A 20,748-nucleotide genomic window follows, 5' to 3' on the forward strand; every position below is an offset into this window, starting at 1 on the left:
GACATCACGTGGAGGTGACATCATCACATAGGGCAAGTCTCATGGTGACACACTAGCATGTTGGCCAAAACTCTACGGTTACCATAGAGGGAAGGAGCCAGAAAGCGACTGGTGGAGTCTCTCGAGCGAATGAGGAAACGAATGTGGCTACTTTGAAATTCTGTGCCTCTTGGTCCTGTGATTATAAGATCTTTTCTATGAAAACTCTATGGTTACCAGGGCTCATTTTGTAGCTGGGGCTCCTTTGCATATTAGGCCACACCTCCCTGATGTAGCCAATCCTCCAAGAGCTTGCAGGGCTCTTCTTATAGGGCCTACTGGAAGCTCCAGGAGCATTGGCTACATCAGGGGTGTGTGGCCTAATATGCAAAGGAGTCCCACCTACAAAGTGAGCCCTATGGTTACCATAGAGTTTAGGCAAAAATGCCAGAGTGTTGCCATGCGACCTGCCTGGTATGATGATGTCACATCCATGTGATGTCATCATGGTGACATGGGAGGGGGCTGCTTGGAGATGGGGCTTCCCCCACCATCCAGTTGGCCAGTGGCAGATTGGAGCCTCCGAAATTGAAGGAACCCTCGCCCTGACTGGGGGTCTGGCATAATCCCTCTGAGATGGGTCAGGCCTGAGATCATGCATTGTGCTTCAAGGCTATGAGAGATCTCCACCCCACCCCCCACCCCCCACAAACAAACACACTGCTTCAAAGTTGCCACATTAAAAAGAAAAGGTAAAGGCAGTCCCCTGTGCAAGCACCAGTCGTTTCCGACTCTGGGGTGATGTTGCTTTCACAACGTTTTCATGGCAGACTTTTTACGGGGTGGTTTGCCACTGCCTTCCCCAGTCATCCCCACTTCCCCCCAGCAAGCTGGGGACTCATTTTACCCACCTCGGAAGGATGGAAGGCTGAGTCAACTTGGAGCCGGCTACCTGAACCCAGCTTCCACCGGGATCGAACTCAGGTCATGAGCAGAGCTTAGGACTGCAGTACTACAGCTTTACCACTCTGTGTCACGGGGCTCTTTTAGCCACATTAGTTTCCTCATTTGCTTGGGAGACTCCACCAGTCGCTTTCCCGCTCCTTCCGTCTTCCAAGAAAATGTACTCATCATACACCAAAGGCCTCCATGTAATGTTTAATTGCGTCTAATTACATCAAGTTTCTTGGCCCCGGTTCCAGCTTGCTGAGAGTGGCGGGGAAAACAACATTGTCTTGCTGTAATTAAATGAAATTTGACAGAAAGTCCTCATCCTGAAAGCCAGAGAGGCATTTCTCTCTGGAGTGCTCAAAAGAGACTGGGTGGGCAGGGCAGGATTTCTCCCTCTTGGATGTTGCTGCTGCAGCCGCAACGCATTTGAGATAGGGTTGCCAATCCCCAGGTGGGGGCAGGGGATCCCCCAGGTTGGAGGCCCTCCCCCCACTTCAGGGTCATCAGAAAGCAGGGAGGCGGGGGGAAATGTCTGCTGGGCACGCCATTATTCTCTACGGAGACTGATTCCCATAGAGTGTAATGGAGAATTGACCTGCGGGTATCTGGGGCTTGGGGGGGGGGGCTGTTTTTAGAGGCACCACATTTACAGCATAGCATCCAGTGTCTCTCCCCAAAATACTCTCCAAGTTTCAAAAAGATTGGACCAGGGGGTCCAATTCTATGAGCCTCAAAAGAAGGTGCCGTGATCCTTCATTATTTCCAATGGAGGGAAGGCATTTAAAAGATGTGCAGTCCCTTTAAACGTGATGGTCAGAACTCAGAATTCAGTCCTGCTTGTCACACCCTTGCTCCTGGCTCCACCCCAGTGTCTTCTGGCTCCACCCCTAAAGTCCCCAGATATTTCTTGAATTGGACTTGGCAACCCTAATTTGAGAAAAGCAACCGATCCATTAGCTGGTGGCTGGGAGAGAAATTCCTTTTCTCTTGGTCCTGTGATAATAAGATCTTTTCTTATTGGAAACTTCTGCAAGTTTTTGTTTTTCAAAGGGGCTATCAGTGATTGGTGGCTTTAGAGAGATAGACTGGAAGGGGTGATGTTTTGGGGGCAGTTTGGCTGTCTCTATCCAAAGCCTCCTTGGAATACATGTTTTTGTGCTCACAGAGTTTAATGTTCTGTATTTTTTAATCCTTCCAGCTCCCACCTAGATGATTGCTTTTTATGCCCTTCACTTGTCTTTCTCAAATTATTATAGAGGGCTTTTATTTACTGGACCTATTTATTTTTATTTATTTCTGTTAATTCCGATAAAACATGCACCGATCTTCCACCTATCAATACAGTCCACCTGTTGTGAGTGGTAGATTACTGTGGGGTTGTCATGACTACTCTTTAGGGAAGATCGGTGCATGTTTTATCAGAATGTTCTTTGTATGGAACTCTTAGGAATCAATGTGTAATGTACGATTTGGATAACATTTCCTTTTGACCTCGCTATAAGATAATCGCACGCCGTTTAGCTGATCGATCTCCTAATGTTACCTCTGCCGTTGGTCATTTTTTAAAAATTGCTTGGGCGACAAAGCTCAAAGATGATCTATATATCAGGAGGGTATATGACTGCCCAAGAGACAGGCCTCATTTTGGGCAGGAGCTCATAGGAGGTCTTTCTCACAGATCTTTCTTAAAAAAAACCCTTCCTTCTGGGCTCCATTGTTCAAACCCCCTGTGAGAATTTTGCTGAACTCTAAGATCGGACAACCTTTCTAATATTTTTCCCCACCAAAAATGAGAAACCAACCAAAACCTACAAAGCAGACAAATGGAAATCTTCATCATGTCACTGTAGCCACAGAGGAGAAAGTAATTTTAAAAGTGTGATAGGAGTAAGGTTTTATAACGATCATTCTAATTCAAGAAGCATTTTAAGGTAGATGCTGAGCGGATATAATTTAGAAGAAGAAGAACGCAGATTTATACCCCGCCCTTCTCTCTGAATCAGAGACTCAGAGTGGTCACCATCTCCTTTATCTTCTTCCCCCACAACAGACATCCTGTGAGGTGGGTGGGGCTGAGAGAGCTCTTACAGCAGCTGCCCTTTCAAGGACAACTCCTATGAGAGCTATGGCTGACCGAAGGCCATTCCAGCTGTTACCGGTGGAGGAGGGGGGAATCAAACCCGGTTCTCCCAGATAAGAGTCCGCACACTTAACCACTACACCAAACTGGCTAGGACCCCTGCCGGTGATGTAAGAGGTGTGTAGCATATGCAAATGAGTTGTGCTAATGAGCTCCAGCACCTCTTTTTCTATGAAATGACCGCTGCCGAGACATATAACCATATGGAAGGAAAGGAATGTACTTGGACGGTACTGCCCTAAACAAAGTTAGAGTCTGCTAAGCCCAGTGGCTTCAATGGATTTAGAAGACGCATTCAAGTCCTCTCCAGTTGCACCTTAAATACCAGCAGTGTTTCCAGGTGTATACATTTTTTTTTGAGTCCAAGTTTGCTTTTGTGAGTTATTTGATCAAGGGAGCTTTAACTCACGAAAGCTGGTACTCTGGGAAATTTTGTTGGCCTTTCAGGAGCTACGAGCTTGAATTTTGTTCTATGCAGCTATCTGCCACTGAAATTCCTCTGGAAGGCTGTGTTGGAAAGCGGCAGAATGAACGTTGCTAGGAGTCCACTTAAGGGTGGCTTGGAATTTCTCATCCCTTCCCATCCTCCTACTGCTCAAGCCCCATTTAAATTCTTCCTCTCTGTTATACAGATCAAACCCACGATTCTTTATCTTCGTACCGGTTTCTTTTCACTGAATTCCCCCCACCCCTAAAAGGCATTCGACATCATTTAAGTGTAATCAGCGCTATACATCAGACCTGTATTCTTCCCCCTTTCTCTTGCTGCTCCCGTGTAAATACCATATCAGATTGGACCACGTGCATGCAAGATACGATCATATCTAAAAAAAAAAATTAATGGCGAAACTGGAGGCTGGGTCAAAATGGGAGTAATGTACTCAAAGCTGCAATCAGACTTTTTTAAAAACAAAAACCAGCTCTTGATTCTAAGGACTTATTGGCACCAAATCCAGCTACTGGGATGGTTCCGCCTGGAAGACACCAGCAGGGTCTGTCTGTTTCTGGATGCAACAGGAGGGATTTCAGGTGGCCGAAGTCACCCTTGACCCTTGCCTGCCTGGGCATCCCACAGTAATGCTGGGGAGTCTGTCCCAGCTTTCAATACACTATTGTGGCTGGCTGCTGGTGTGTGTGTGTGTGCGAGAGACAGAGACAGACAGACAGACAGACAGTTTGATGTAATCGTTAAGTGCGTGCACTCTTGTCTGGGAGAACCGGGTTTGATTCCCCACTCCTCCACGTGCGGCTCCTGGAAAGGCCATAGCTCTTGCAGAACTGTCCTTGAAAGGGCAGCTGCTGTAAGAGCTCTCTCAGCCCTGCCTACCTCACAGGGTGTCTGTTGTGGCTGAGGAAGGTAAAAGGAGATTGTGAGCCACTTTGAGACTCTGAGATTCAGAGTGAAGAGCGGGATATAAATCCAATATCATCATTGGGATATAAATCCACCAGGATTTAAATCCACCAGGAACATCAATGGGAACATCAATACCAGCAATTATAAGAACTATGCAAATATACCAGTCAAGAATAAGATCAAGACTGAGAACTAATTTTCACTTCCTTGCCGCCTTGCACCTACTGGACACTATCGCACTTTAGACTTTGCCGCCTTACACCTCTTTGGACACTACCGCCTGCACCTCTGTGGACACTACCGCACTTTAAACTTTGCCGCCTTGCACTTTTTGGACATTTTTTGCACTTTAGGTTTTGAGCTTTATAACATAAGAAGAACTGCACTTTAACACCTTGCACCTACTGCCCCGTAGTTTGTACACAGCAGCACTTTACTTCCGAAGTACTGCTACCATCAGTCGACGAACTGGTGTCCACTATAGAAGATGACTGGCCTGGGGATTCCGGTACTCCTGGGGAGGGGAAGGTATGACGGTGGGAGCAGGCAGACTTACAAGCGAAGGAGGCTGAGACATGAGAGTGCTCGACCACCTTCCAGCCTGCGTCCCATCCCGATGGTGACAGGTAGTGGGACCAGACGAATTCACCCGCCTCCGACACTGGTGTTGTGCAACGCCAGGTCCATCAATAATAAGACCACTGTCCTTCGGGACTATCTGCTGGAGCAGGACGCGGACCTGGCCTGCGTGACCGAGACCTGGGTGCGAGACGGGGAGACTGTCGCTCTCTCCCAGATGACCCCCCCAGGCTACTCGGTCTTTCACCAGTCCCGGACTAGCAGGCGGGGGGGAGGAGTGGCATTACTCATACGAGAGGCTTACTCCTTTAGGGCTCTCCCGGCCCCGGAGATTCCGGGTATTGAATGTGCCGGCCTGATGTGGGATGTTGGGGAGGGGTTGGCGATCTGGCTGGTGTACCGACCGCCTAACGCACCAGCCGTCGCCTTACCATCCCTGGTGGAGGCCGTGGCGGGCTGGGCGTTGGAGTGCCCAAGGCTATTGGTCTTGGGCGACTTCAATGTCCATGCCGACGACGCAGCCTCCAGCCAGGCGATGGACCTAGTGTCATCCATGGCGACACTAGGCCTCTCCCAGGTTGTTACAACACCCACTCACCAGGCGGGACACATGTTAGACCTGGTCTTCGCGGCTGGAGTACAAGTGAACGATATTGCAATGGAAGCAGTGCCATGGTCGGATCACTTTGCCCTCAAGGCTCGTATGGATATGTCACCCCAAACCTGTTTAGGCGGAGAGCGTATTTTAGCTCGCCCGCGGAGCCTGATGGACCCGGAACGGTTCCTGACGGCTCTGGGGGATACCTGGCCCACTGGCGACTCCCTGGATGATCTGGTAGAGTCCTGGAACGATGGACTCTCCAGGGCCATCGAGGAGATCGCGCCTAGGCGTCCTCTGCGCCCCCGCCCTAAGCCGTCTCCCTGGTTTAACCAGGAACTGCGGCAATTGAAGCGGGATCTCAGACGACTAGAGAGGCAATGGCGGCGTACTCGAGACGAAGCGACCCGAACATCTTATAGAGAGAGTTTGAAGACCTATGAGATGGCAATCAAATCCGCAAAGAAGACATACTTTGCGGATAAGATTGCGTCCGCAACTTCGCGCCCGGCACAATTGTTTGATATAATTCGGGATCTTACTACGCTGCCCCAGGGCAGACCAAATTCTTTTGAATTGGAGATAGGCTGTGAGGCTTTTGTGAATTATTTTGCGGACAAGATCGCATCACTCCGCCTCGACCTCCCCGTCAACTTAGAGACAGTTAATGCAACCGAGGCCCCGAGCATGTCTTCGGATCATATTCTGGACGGTTTTGGCCCCCTCAGCCTGGAGGAAGTTGACAGGATTCTCTCAACTGCCCGCCCAACAACCTGTAAATTGGACCCATGCCCTTCCTGGCTTATTAAATCTTGCCAAGGGGATCTCAGATATCCTATACGGGATATCATAAACAGATCCCTGACAGAAGGGCTCTTTCCAGCGCCGCTCAAAGAGGCTGTGGTCCGTCCCCTCTTAAAAAAACCATCTTTAGACCCGGCCCAATTGGCACACTATAGGCCGGTCTCAAATTTGCCCTTCTTGGGCAAACTTATCGAGAGGGCAGTGGCGAGGCAGCTACAGACTTTCCTGGAGGACGCTTCCGTCCTTGACCCACTCCAGTCCGGCTTCCGCCCAGGTCACAGGACGGAGACGGTGTTGGTTGCCCTGGTAGATGACCTTCAACGGCATCTGGATCGGGGTGGCTCGGCAGTGCTGATGCTGTTGGACCTATCGGCGGCGTTCGATACGGTCGACCATCGGTTACTGACTTGCCGCCTCGCCGACGCGGGGATTCAGGGGTTGGCCTTGCAGTGGCTTTCCTCTTTCCTTGAAGGTCGGGGACAAAGGGTCACAATTGGGGGGGAGCTATCCCGGAGGCACACACTTAATTGTGGAGTGCCTCAGGGAGCGGTTCTCTCCCCGATGTTATTTAACATCTATATGCGACCTCTTGCCCAGATTGCCCGAAGGTATGGGCTGGGGTGTCACCAGTATGCGGATGACACCCAGCTCTATCTACTTATGGACGGCCAACCGGTCTGCGCCCCAGAAAACCTGGACCGGGCACTACAGGCCATGGCTGAGTGGCTCAGACTGAGTGGACTAAGACTGAATCCTGCGAAGACAGAGGTCCTTTGTTTGGGCCGTCGTGGTCCAGGGGGGGAAATCCCCCTTCCAGCTTTTGACGGTGCGCCGCTGATGGCGGCGGACAGGGTCAAAAGCCTGGGGGTGCTACTGGAGCCGTCCCTAAAGATGGAGGCTCAGATAGCAGCCACTGCCAAGTCCGCGTTTTTTCATCTTAGGCGGGCAAGGCAGTTGGCCCCCTTCCTGGACCGCGACGACCTAGCAACAGTGATCCATGCTACGGTCACCTCGAGGTTGGATTACTGCAATGCCCTCTACATGGGGCTGCCCCTGTGCCGGACCCGGAAATTGCAGCTGGTGCAGAATGCCGCGGCCCGGCTGTTATTGGGCCTCCCAAAGTGGGGGCACATTCGGCCGGGTCTTCGGGCTCTGCACTGGCTTCCAATAATATACCGGGTCCAGTACAAGGTGCTGGTCATTACCTTTAAAGCCCTATATGGCCTGGGACCTGCCTACCTGAAGGACCGTCTCTCCCCACACGTTCCCCAGAGAGTACTGAGGTCTGGGACGCAAAACCTTCTCACCATCCCCGGGCCCAAAGAAGTCCGTCTCAAGACAACCAGAGACAGGGCCTTCTCTACAATGGCCCCCACATGGTGGAACCAGCTGCCGGAAGAGGTGAGGGCCCTGCGGGATCTTACTCAGTTCCGCAGGGCCTGTAAGACAAGCCTCTTCCGGCTAGCCTACGCCTGACTAGATTAATGTGGCTTATCAGACTTTAGTGAAATATACGGTATAGTTTTAATGTTAAGATTTTAAGGTTTTTAAATGTTTTGACTTTTTAACTGTAACAATTTTACACTTTGTGTATTGTTTTATCGTTTGTTGTGAGCCGCCCTGAGCCATTTTATGGGAAGGGCGGGATATAAGTCATAGAATAAATAAATAAATAAATAAATCATATCATCACAATATGTGTGAAAGGGCCACATGGCGTAGAGTGTCCTGGTCTTGTTACTCCTGGCTTTGAAGATGCCTCTGTCTCGCTTCCTGGTCAGACTGGCCTTCTTGATTATGGGCAGGGGTGGAATTCTAGCAGGAGCTCCTTTGCATATTAGGCCACACCCTCCTGATGTAGCCAATCCTCCAAGAACTTACAAAAAAAGAGACTTGTAAGCTCTAGGAAGATTGGCTACGTCAGGGGTGTGTGGCCTAATATGCAAAGGAACCCCTGCTAGAATTCCACCCCTGGTGATGGGCAAATGGGCCACCCCACTGCTGGTGTCCTACTGAAGAAATGTTTGCTTAGCCTTCCCCTCTCTGTTCTTTTTGCACCTTTCAGAATTTCCGTTTGCGATGAGGACAAGTTCCGCCACAACGAGTTCATCGGGGAAACCAGGATCCCCCTGAAGAAGCTCAAGCCGAACCAGACCAAAAAGTTCAGCATCTGCCTGGAGAAGCAACTGCCAGTGAGTGAAGCCCGGGGGCTGTTAGAGCTCAGTGTGGTGGAGTGGTTCGTTTTGGTTTAGGATCTGGGAGAGCCAGGTTCGAATCCCCACCCGACCATGGAAGCTCTCTGGGTGACCTTGGGCCAGTCATATACTCTCAGCCTAACCCACTTTGCAGGGTTGTTGTGAGGATAAGACGGAGGGGAGGAAAAGGGTGGAGGACACTTTGGGGTCCTCTTTGGGTAGAAAAGTGGGATGTGATTAAATAAGTTCAGGGCTTTTTTTGTAGCAGGAGCTCCTTTGCATATTAGGCCACACACCCCTGATGTAGCTAATCCTCCTGGAGCTTACAGTAGGCCCTGTACGAAGAGCCCTGTAAGGAATTCTAGCAGGACCTCCTTTGCATATTAGGCCACACACCCCTGATGTTGCCAATCCTCCTGGAGCTTACAGAAGGCCCTGTACGAAGAGCCCTGTAAGCTCTTGTAGGATTGGCTACATCAGGGGGCGTGGCCTAATATGCAAAGGAGCTCTTGCTACAAAAAAACCCCTGAATAAATACATGCCTAAAACCAGGACTGGTCCTATACTATCTGGCAACCTAGCAAGGCTAACTTCTGGTTCCCCCCCCACTCCTCGCACTGATAATCTCACCATCACATGGGGGGGCACTCAATTTGGCGCCCCCAAAAGGCCCGCACCCTAGGCAATTGCCTAGTTTGCCTAGTGGCAGGCCCAGCCCTGCATAAAACAAGCACAGCCTCGCAATCGAAGAAGCAGCTTAGCTTGGGGCCCCAAAACTTTTGGTTCTCAAAAGGAAATTAAAAAAAAAAAAAGAGCAAACAGGAGCAGCAAGAACAACCTTTTCAGCATTGAATTGTGCCAAGGGGTGCTCAGCCCTACTGTCATCCCTCCTTGCCCTGCAGCAGCTTGGGTCCAGTTCCGTGCCATCCAACAACACCTGAGACCCCCCCCCCACCCCGCTGCCCATGCTCCCCCTCTGGTAGCCCAGCAGGTAAGCAGCTGACTTGGGCAAACTGCTTTTCCTAGCAGAGGAAATGACTGCAGATCCGCTAGCAGTTCAAAGGCACAGGAACATTCATAAAAACATAAGAGAACGTAAGAGAAGCCATGTTGGATCAGGCCAGTGGCCCATCCAGCCCAGCACTCTGTGTCACATAGTGGTCCAAAAAAACAGGTGCCATCAGGAGGTCCAGCAGTGGGGACAGGACATTAGAAGCCCTCCCACTGTCCGCCCCCCCCCCCCCCGCCCAAGCACCGAGAATAAAGAGCATCACTGCCTCAGACAGAGAGTTCCAACAATACACTGTGGCTAGCAGCCACTGATGGACCTCTGCTCCATACGTTTCTCCAATCCTCCATATGTTTATCCGATCCAACTCCACGTTCAGATGCAGTGGCAGGACTTTATAAGAGGTCAACAAAGTTAGACCCAAAGTTAGACCATTAGACCAAAATTGGAAAGTGAAGGGGAAAGCTTTAAAAAAACTTCAGGCAAAATGTGCTCACTTACAGATACTGAACGCCCTCCCCACCAATGAAGGGCTCTCATGCAAAAATTAACGTTGAATCAAATATATTCTCTGTTTGGCAACATTTAGGTCTTCGTTCGTTGTAATCACAAGGGGAAAAGTCAAGGGGAGGAGAAGGAGGCTGGCTTTTTAAAAAAAAAAAAAAAACAAACTTGGTGCGGTGGTGAAGTGTGCGGACTCTTATCTGGGAGAACCAGGTTTGATTCCCCACTCCTCCACTTGCAACTGCTGGAATGGCCTTGGGTCAGCCATAGCTCTAGCAGAGTTGTCCTTGAAAGGGCAGCTTCCGTCAGTGCTCTCTCAGCCCCACCTAACTCACAGGGTGTCTGTTGTGTGTGGGGTGGGGTGGGGGTAAAGGAGATTGTAAGCCACTCTGAGACTCAGAGTATAGTGCGGGATATAAATTCAACTTCTTCTTCTTCATTTGTCAAGAATTATTTCCACCCCGGAAAGGAACCTCCCAAGCGAGTCATTCTGTTTTGCATTTTTCCACCCTTGAAGCTTCCCCCCCCCCCTTCCCAGTTGAGCTGCTACAAATCCTAAGGGAGGCAGCAGCTTCTATTAAAAACCAAACACACGCCAGGAGTTGCAAAGCCGCTCAGCTCTCGATGAGCAATTCCGAGAGAGAGCCTCGGTGTGGGAGGAGAGCTGATGCTTCTCCCCTAGGAAGGAGCAGAGAGGGCAGCCGCCTTTGATGGAAGGAGCAACCGAGATTGTCATTTATTGGAATCCGGGATGACGACCGGCAATATTGTGTAATGAAGAGGCGGTCGCGCCTCCCCCGGAAAGCCTTGATCCGGGAAGTGTCCCTGAATCACTCTCTCCTTTCCTCCCCTCCTTCTAGAACACAAACACGCAACAGGTGACTGCTTTTTTCTTCTGGGCATATGAACATATGAAGCTGCCTTATACTGAATCAGACCCTCGGTCCATCAAAGACAGTATTGTCTACTCAGACTGTCAGTGGCTCTGAGACGCAGCGGGCAGAAATATCCAGGCAGTCCCAGGGGCTGCTCATCTCACCTGTGATTAGGGTTGCCAAGTCCAATTCAAAAAATATCTGGGGACTTTGGGGGTGGAGCCAGGAGACATTGGGGGTGGAGCCAGGAGCGAAGTTGTAACAAGCATAACTGAACTCCAAAAGGGAGTTCTGGCTGTCCATTGAAAGGGACCACGTACCTTTTAAATGCCTTCCTTCCATTGGAAATAATGAAGGACAGGGGCACCTTCTTTTGCGGCTTATAGTCGGACCCCCTGGTCCAATATTTTTGAAACTTGGAGGGTGTTTTGAAGAGAGGCATCATATGCTGTGCTGTAAATTTGGTGCCTCTACCTCAAAACCCAGCTCCCCCAAGCCCCAGATACCCGCTGATCAATTCTCCATTAACCGTGGGAATCTGTCTCCATAGGGAAGAATGGAGTGCCCAGCAAACATTTCCCTCCCCCTTGCTTTCTGATGACCCTGAAGCAAGGGGAAGGCCTCCAAACCGGGGAATCCCCTGCCCCCACCTGGGAACTGGCAACCCGACCTGTGACCTGGGCTATGGTGATGCTGACATTGGTGCAGGGGGAAGGTTTACAAGATGACGCATGGGACAGAGAAGGTACAGAAAGAAGTCCTTTTCTCCGTTTCTCACAATACAAGAACTGGTGGACCCTCGATGAAATGGCTGAGCAGTCGGGTTAGAACGGATAAAAGGAAGGACTTCTTCGGAGGGGCGATGGCTCAGTGGTAGAGCATCTGCTTAGTAAGCAGAAGGTCCCAGGTTCGATCCTCAGCATCTCCAACTAAAAGGGTCCAGGCAAATAGGTGTGAAAAACCTCAGCTTGAGACCCTGGAGAGCCGCTGCCAGTCTGAGGAGACAATACTGACTTTGATGGACCAAGGGTCTGATTCAGTATAAGGCAGCTTCATATGTTCATATGTTCATGTTCATAGCCAAAGGGTGATTAACATGTGGAATTCACTGCCACAGGAGGTGGTGGTGGCTACAAGCATAGCCAGCTTCAAGAGGGGATTGGATAAACATCTGGAGCAGAGGTCCACCAGTGGCTATTAGCCACAGCTTATTGTTGGAACTCTCTGTCTGGGGCAGTGATGCTCTGTATTCTTGGTGCTTGGGGGGGGGGGCACAGTGGAAGGGCTTCTGGTGTCCTGGCCCCACTGATGGACCTCCTGGGGGTTTTTTGGCCACTATGTGACGCAGAGTGTTGAACTGGATGGACCATTGGCCTGATCCAACATGGTTTCTCTTGTGTTCTTATGAAATCAGCTTGCCTGTAGAGAGATATCCTCTCCCTTTAACAGAGCCTTAATTTGTAGAAACTGCAGCTGAAGCTGTTCAGGGCACAGAGGAAAGTAACAGTACCTAGTAAATGACATCTTGCACTGACTGGTCTGGCTCAGGCTGGCCTGATCTCAGCAGATCCTGGAATCTAAGCAGGGTCAACCGTGGTTAATACTTGGGTTGGAGACCACCAGGGAAGTCCAGAGTTGCTACGCAGAGGCAGGCAGTGACAAGCCACCTCTGAATGTCTCATCTTGAAAACCTTTGCAAGGGTGTCAAACATATTTGTGATATCGAGCCTGAAGGAGAGTTCTGGGGAACTCGAAAGCGCCTGCCATTTGGTTGGTGCTAATAAGAACAAGAGAAGCCATATTGGATCAGGTCAATGGCCCATCCAATCCAACACTCTGACAGATTTCGCACTCAGCCTATGCCGCTCTGACATTCCTCTTTTCAGTGTGGCGTCCTTCTGATTTCCCACTTTCTGTCCTGGGGCTTGCACCTGCATCGCCATTTTTGTGCGGCAAAGAGAAACCACTAAAAACCAGTTTCACTTTGCCATGCAAAAACAGTGGCACAGGCTGAAGCCCCGGGGCAGATAGTGGGAAGTCGGAAGGACATCACGCTGAAAAGAGGAACGTCAGAGAGGTGTAGGGTGTGTGGGCAAATCAGTCTCTGTGTCACACAATGGCCAAAAAAACCCCAGGTGCCATCAGGAGATCCACCAGTGGGGCTAGAAGCCCTCCCACTGTGCCCCCCCCAACCACCAAGAATACAGAGCATCACTGCCCCAGACAGAGAGTTCCAACAATACCCTGTGGCTAATAGCCGCTGATGGACCTCTGCTCCAGATGTTGATCATAAGAACTTAAGAACAAAAGAGAAGCCATGTTGGATCAGGCCAATGGCCCATCCAGTCCAACACTTTGTGTCACACAGTAGCCAAAAAAACCCCAAGTGCCATCAGGAGGTCCACCAATAGGGCTAGAAGCCCTTCCACTTTGCCCCCCACAAGCACCAAAAATACAGAGCATCACTGCCCCAGACAGTCCCAATAATATGCTGTGGCTAATAGCCACTGATGGACCTCTGCTCCATATTTTTATCCAATCCCCTCTTGAAGCTGGCTATGCTTGTAGCTGCCGCCACCTCCTGCAGCAGTGAATTCCATAATAAGAGGCATTCCCCTGACCTGAATGGCCTGGGCTAGCCTCATTTCATTCGATCTCAGCTGCTAAGCTGGGTCAGCCTTGGCCACTGTTTGAATGGGACGCCACCACCAAATAGGTCCAGGGTCACTACGCAGAGGCCGGCAATGGCAAACCATCTCTATTCTATTTGCCTATCACCTCAAAAGCTCTACAGATTCACCATTCATGAGCTGCGACTTGACAGCCCTTCCTCCCCCCCACATACACACACTTCTGGTTTGGGATTTTGCTTTGGGGCTGGCCCACCTGTAAACAGCTGCTTTCTATTTTAAATTGTAGCTCGTGCGTTCGCCGAGCTTTAAAACGAGAGCCCGCGGAGGTTCTGTTCTCCACAGAAGGGCTGGGGAGGCTGTCGAAATCCCAGCAAAGGGAGCCTGCAAATTCGATCAAGGCTTGCCCTTGACTGACCCCCAAGCACTTCCTCTCTCCGAACTGGGCCACCAGCCTGTGTGAGTGGAATCCTGATTGGATCTGACACTCCCTTCCATGTGCAATCTGGGGCGTTTAAGTTCCTTTTAATCCTGTCTTTGCACGGGCAGCTAATGAGCATGTTGGAATTCCAGCAGGCAAATTAATGGTGTCAGACTCTCCGGTTGGTAATTTATTACTTGGAGAGTTGGAAAGACAAGAGAGGGGAAGTGCAACTTCTCCGCAACGGTGGGGATGGTTGAGAAACAAAAGAGTCCAGCTCAAATAACGGAGCTCTGTGATTCTCATAATAAATGATAAAAGAAAGCCAATTTTTGTCTCTGCTAGCTCAGGGCCTCTATTGTAAGTGATGAAGTCTGCTTTGGTGTAACCAGTTTGAGGTAGTGGTTAAGTGTGTGGATTCTTATCTGGGAGAACTGGGTTTGATTCCCCACTCCTACACTTGCAGCTGCTGGAATGGCCTTGGGTCAGCCATAGCTCTCGTAGTTGTCCTTGAAAGGGCAGCTTCTGGGAGAGCGCTCTCAGCCCCACCCACCTCACAGGGTGTCTGTTTTGGGGGAAGGAGATTGTAAGCCGCTCTGAGACTCTGATTCAGAGAGAATGGCGGGGTATAAATCTGCAGTCTTCTTCTTCTTTACTACATAGATCCCTGATGACCAATTAGAGATGCCAGCTCTAATAGTTTAGGACAGGGGTGGCCTACGGTAGCTCTCCAGATGTTTTTTTGCCTACAACTCCTATCAGCCCCAGCCATTGGCCATGCTGGCTGAGGCTGATGGGAGTTGTAGGCAAAAAAACATCTGGAGAGCTACCATTGGCCACCCCTGGTTTCGGAAATACCTAGAGATTTGGGGGGGGTGGAGCCTGAGGAGAGCAGGGTTTGGGGAGGGGAGAGATCCCAACAGAGTATACTGCCTTAGAGACCCCAATATAGTATAGCGCTACAGAGTCCACCCTCCAAAGCAGCCATTTTCTCCAGAAGAACTGATCTTGGACAACTGGAGATCGATGACAGTGATAGGAAATGGTCAGTAAAATCAGTAAAAGCCGTTTTTTCCCCTTTGGGTCATTAATTTGTCAGCTTTTTTTAAAAAAAACACCTTGTCAGTAAAATCAACATTTCTTTGTTTTTGTGCGTCCAGTTTGTGGTTTGTGGGGGGGGGGGGTTACAACTGCATTTTGGCCCTTTGACTATTTCCTCTCCTGAGGTAATTGTGCCAGGGGCCTTCATGAGGAGGGGAGGGGCCAGCCAGGCCACGCCCAGGGTCCAACCCAAGGTCGCCTCTCCCAAGCTCCTTCCCCCACCTGCCACTTTCCTCAGTGCGCTCCCACTTCTCCGCACCACTTGGGAGGGTGGAGGGCAATGCTGACTAGCTGAGAAGGCCTCGTGGAGAGAGGAAAGCCGTCCAAGGCACTTTTTTTTGGTCAGTATTTGGCCAGGTGTTTTTTTTTAAAATTTTGATCAGTAATTTTGACCCTTTGACTAGTTTCCATGCCTGCAATTGTAACAGCAGGAGATCTGGGATTGCCATGCTCCCACTGTGGGCGGGGGATTCCTCGGTTTGGGGGGCCCCAACCCACCAGCATGGAGCAAGCCGCCGGGGTGGGATTCCCAGCCCCAAAAAGGCCCGTTGTGTAGTGTGCCCTGTGCGATGATGTCACCTGGAAGTGATGTCATCACACTGGGCACATTGTGCTGGCGACCCTCTAGAATTCGTGGTAGAACTCTTATGTTTTTTACCGTGAATCCTAAAGTGTCCTCGGAGTGACGTGCCCAGTATGATGATGTCACTTCCGGATGGTGTCATCGCGCCCCACGCATTTTGTTCGTGTGAGAGGAGTCCCCTGCCGCAGAGATCTCTGGGTTAGGGTTGCCAGGTCTGTGGTGGGAAATACCTGGAGACTTTGGGAGTGGAGCCAGAAGAGGGTGGGGTTTGAGAAGCATGGCCCAATGTCACAGAGTCCACCCTCCAAAGCAGCCATTTTCTCCAGGGGAGCTGATCTCTGCCGGTTGGAGATCAGTTATAAAAGCGGAAGATCTCCAGGCCCTGCCTGGAGGCTGGCAATCCCACTCTGGGTGCTACCTGGAAGTTGGCAACCCTAATTAGTTCAATAATATCCATAAATTGGGAGCCTGAGAGGAATTACTGGGAGGTTGGGGGGGGGGGATAAACAGATACGTTATTGCCACTGACCTTCCAATGTTTCCCTCCAGGATCTTTTCAGCCATATGAATAGGCCAATTTCCCCATCCCACTAGAGTTCCCAGAGCACCCCGTCCCTTTAATAGAGGTTTAATTACTGGAAATGGGCTGCTGAAGTTTTTTATGACCTGAAGTTATAGAGCACCACATGCTCATTGCAGCAGATTAAGCAGATATTAAACGGACAGCTAGAGGGACTAGTTTACAGGAGGCAACCTTCCTATGAATTGATCTCAATATTGCATTGAGCTGCTCTCGATAGCATATGCTTCCTAGAGCATGCTCAGTCTTCATTCGCAGGGCCAGCCCTGGGAGGGAGGAATGCCAATTTTGGCCCTTCTGCCCACCCTCTCCTCCGTGACAAAGGAAATAGGCGAGTGCGGCACTGCTCCTGCACCTCAGAGCGCACACACTGCCTGGCACTGTTGTTCAGCCCATCTGCCATCACTTCTGGAAGTGCAGACCCAGGAGGCTGAGTGATGGTAGCTGGGCGGTGCATGCACTCTGAGGTGCGGAAGCCACACTGCACCGCTACTATGGCACTCGCCCTTACCGGGGGGGGGGGCAGTGAGGGAGGAAGCAGGCGGGGCCTCACCTCAGGCACCAGACGCCCTGAAGCCAGCCCTGTTCATTGGACAGAGTTTTTTCCCGTATTTCTTTTAATGGATTGCCCCAGTGATGTGTGTGTGTTTTTTTTCTGCGTAGCCAAATATGTAGAAACACCTAATACTTTGAGCAGGAGAAGGAGGGTGATCCCTCTTTCTGCTTTCTCTCATACTGTGCATCATGACATAAATCTCTACTCCCTACTCATCTTTAAGAGAGCCAGTTTGGTGCAGTGGTTAAGTGTGTGGCCTTTTATCTGGTAGAACCGAATTTGATTCCCCACTCCTCCACTTGCAGCTGCTGGAATGGCCTTGGGTCAGCCATAGCTCTGGCAGAGGTTGTCCTTGAAAGGGCAGTTGCTGTGAGAGCCCTCTCCAGCCCCACCCACCTCACAGGGTGTCTGTTGTGGGAGGAGAAGATATGGGAGATTGTAAGCCGCTCTAAGTCTCTGATTCAGGGAGAAGGGCGGGGTATAAATCTGCAATTCTTCTTCTTCTTCTTCTGGATCCCAGAGCCAGGAGGCAACATTGGGGGAAGGTCTTGGCTTCTGCCCCGTTGTTGGCCCTCCAGAGAAATTTGAGACAGGATGTTGGACTACCAGATGGACCACTGATCTGATCCAGCAGGGCTCTTCTTATGTTCTTATGAAGCTCTCGGCCTCTATGCCCTGTAGTTGGCCCTCCAGAGGAACTGGTTGGCCTCTGTGTGAGACAGGAGGCTGGACTAGTAAGTTCGAGAGTCCTTAGTAAGCTCCTTAGTAAGCTCGAGAGTCATGGAGTAAAAGGACAAGTCCTCTTGTGGATCAAAAACTGGCTAATTAATAGGAAGCAGAGAGTGAGTATAAATGGGCAGTCTTCACGGTGGAGGACGATAAGCAGTGGGGTGCCGCAGGGCTCAGTACTGGGTCCCATGCTCTTTAACTTGTTCATAAATGATTTGGAGTTGAGAGTAGGCAGTGAAGTGGCCAAGTCTGCAGATGACACTGAATTGTTCAGGGTGGTGAGAACCAGAGAGGATTGTGAGGCACTCCAAAGGGATCTGTTGAGGCTGGGTGAGTGGGCGTCAATGTGGCAGATGAGTTTCAATGTGGCCAAGTGCAAAGTAATGCACATTGGGGCCAAAAATCCCAGCTACAAATACAAGTTGATGGGTTGTGAACTGGCAGAGACTGACCAAGAGAGAGATCTAGGGGTCATAGTAGATAGCTCACTGAAAATGTCAAGACAGTTTGCAATTGCAATAAAAAAGGCCAATGCCATGCTGGGAATTATTAGGAAGAGAATTGATAACAAATCAGCCAGTATCATAGCGCCCCTATATAAATCGATGATGTGGTCTCATTTGGAATACTGTGTACAATTCTGGTCACTGCACCTCAAAAAGGATATTATAGCATTGGGGAAAGTCCAGAAAAGGGCAAGTAGAATGATTAATGGTTTGGAACACTTTCCCTATGAAGAAAGATTAAAACGCTTGGGGCTCTTTAGTTTGGAGAAACGTCAACTGTGTGGTGAGATGATAGAGGTTTACAAGATTATGCATGGGATGGAGAAAGTAGAGAAAGAAGTACTTTTCTCCCTTTCTCACAATACAAGAACTCATGGGGATTCAATGAAATTGCTGAGCAGTAGGGTTAGAACGGATAAAAGGAAGTACTTCTTCACCCCAAGGGTGGTTAACATGTGGAATTCACTGCCACAGGACATGGTGGCAGCTACAAGCATAGCCAGCTTCAAGAGGGGTTTGGATAACAATATGGAGCAGAGGTCCATCAGTGGCTATTAGCCACAGCATATTATTGGAACTGTCTGTGGCAGTGATGCTCTGTATCCTTGGTGCTTGGGGGGGGGGCAAAGTGGAAGGGCTTCTAGCCCCACTTGTGAACTTCCTTTTGGAGGGGGGCACTGTGTGACACACAGTGTTGGACTGGATGGGCCATTGGCCTGATCCAACATGGCTTTTCTAATGTTCTTATGTTCTTACTAGATGGACCACTTGATTCCCCACTCCTCCACTTGCAGCTGCTGGAATGGCCTTGGGTCAGCCATAGCTCTTGTTGGAGTTGTCCTTGAAAGGGCAGCTTCTGGGGAGAGTTCTCTCAGCCCCACCTACCTCACAGGTCGAATATAAATCTATGTCTTCTTCTTCTTCTAATTTGCAGTACAGTCCTAAGGACACTTTCCTGGGAGTAAGCCCCATTCAGCAGACTTCAGTAGGATTCTGAGTAGACTTGTTGACACTGCAGTGTTAGTCCCCTTTCCCCCCCTAAACTGGAAAGCCCCCCAACCTTTTGGTTGTTCTACAATTGCCACTGGAGGGGCCAGGATTCTGGTTCTGTTTGAAAAGCACAGCTGCAGAAAGAAACTGGGACCTGAGCCATTTCTCCTTTGCTCTACGCAGATAGATAAAACGGAAGACAAGTCCCTGGAGGAGCGTGGCCGGATCCTCATCTCTCTCAAGTACAGCTCCCAAAAGCAAGGTCTGCTGGTGGGCATCGTCCGTTGCGCCCATCTGGCAGCCATGGATGCCAACGGCTACTCAGATCCCTACGTGAAAACGTAAGTTTGAGTGTTGTGCGGTGTAGGGTTGTTGGAATGTATGTGTGCCGGGCATGCTGTGAGAGAGCTGACACTAAGCGGCGCTGGTTTTGCAGTTAGGGATTCCCATGCATCTTCTAAAGCTACAGAAGAGGTTGCCTGCTGTATCTCTGCATGAGTCACTGTCACTGCCATTCCAGTCAACCTCCATGGCAGGACAGGTGATTCTGTTGCACGTAAGTGTATTTTAGTCCACAAAAGCTTCCACCACCATAAATCGGTTGGACTTTAAAATGCCTCTGCACTCCTTGTTGTTTTGCCGCAGCTAATGAACATGGCTACCCCTCTGGAGTTTTTTGCTCCCTTTTGAAAGACGCCTCTGGGAAACTTCTCCCTGTTGTGTCCTTAGCATCTTGTTATCAAGAGATATATTACATATAATGATGGAGATTCTTCTTACCAGAGGTGACTTTTGAGGGGGGGAAACCCTAAATTCGCGGAGGTCTATCTGTGACTCTTGGTCATTCTGATAGCTAAATGGAACTTCCATGTTCAGTGGCAGTATACCTTTGAATACTAAACTCTCAGGACAAATGATAAGAATCATCAGTTTCTTGTCCTGATTGGGAATGTCTTGTTATCTCCAGTACCCTAGGGACAGTTTTCATCAGAGGACATGTTCCCTATATGAGGGGAGCAGGGCTTTTTTTGTAGCAGGAACTCCTTTGCATATTAGGCCACACCCCCTGATGTAGCCAATCCTCCAAGAGCTTACAGTAAGTCTTGTAATAAGAGTCCTGTAAGCTCTTGGAGGATTGGCTACATAAGAGGGTATGCAAAGGAGTTCCTGCTATGACCTAATATACAAAGGAGTTCCTGCTACAAAAAAGCCCTGGAGGCAAGGTAGATGCCCACTAAAGACAAGGCCTTTTCTATTGTGGCACCTAGTTTATGGAATATTCTCCTTGGAATCTTCCACCTGACACCAATCAAACGTCCTTCCATCTCTCTCTCTCTCTCTCTCTCTCTCTCATGAGTTTTCTTTTTGTTTTGGTGTTTTTTGTGAAGATGTCTTTTATGTAGTTGATACCCACTTGGGTTCCTTTACACTTTTTAACTTTTAGATTAATGTTTTTCATTTACTACTGGTGATTCGAGACGTTCGTCGCCTGCCATTTATCATTTCTGCTATTCGGGCTTGAAAAATCCCGTTCCAGTTTTGCTTCCCTTTTTTTTTTTTTTTTTTTGGCAAACCCAAATCTGTAAGACATTATTTCTGAGCTGTTATCTGTTTCCTTTGGCAACAAAAATTTCCCATGTAGTATATATAATTGTTAACAT

General features: G+C 49.7%; 1 protein-coding gene across 1 annotated transcript in view; it reads left to right on the forward strand.

The window, feature by feature from the left end:
* DOC2B (double C2 domain beta) overlaps nucleotides 1-20,748 on the forward strand; it is a 224,759-nt gene that overhangs the window by 182,316 nt on the left and 21,695 nt on the right. The window contains exons 5-6 of the mRNA XM_060258979.1: nucleotides 8,474-8,600; nucleotides 19,271-19,428. Coding sequence (XP_060114962.1) covers nucleotides 8,474-8,600; nucleotides 19,271-19,428 — 285 coding nt within the window. The remainder of the gene's footprint in view (nucleotides 1-8,473; nucleotides 8,601-19,270; nucleotides 19,429-20,748) is intronic.

The sequence above is a fragment of the Heteronotia binoei genome, chromosome 18 (assembly GCF_032191835.1).
Source record: "Heteronotia binoei isolate CCM8104 ecotype False Entrance Well chromosome 18, APGP_CSIRO_Hbin_v1, whole genome shotgun sequence".
NCBI classification, from domain to species: domain Eukaryota; kingdom Metazoa; phylum Chordata; class Lepidosauria; order Squamata; family Gekkonidae; genus Heteronotia; species Heteronotia binoei.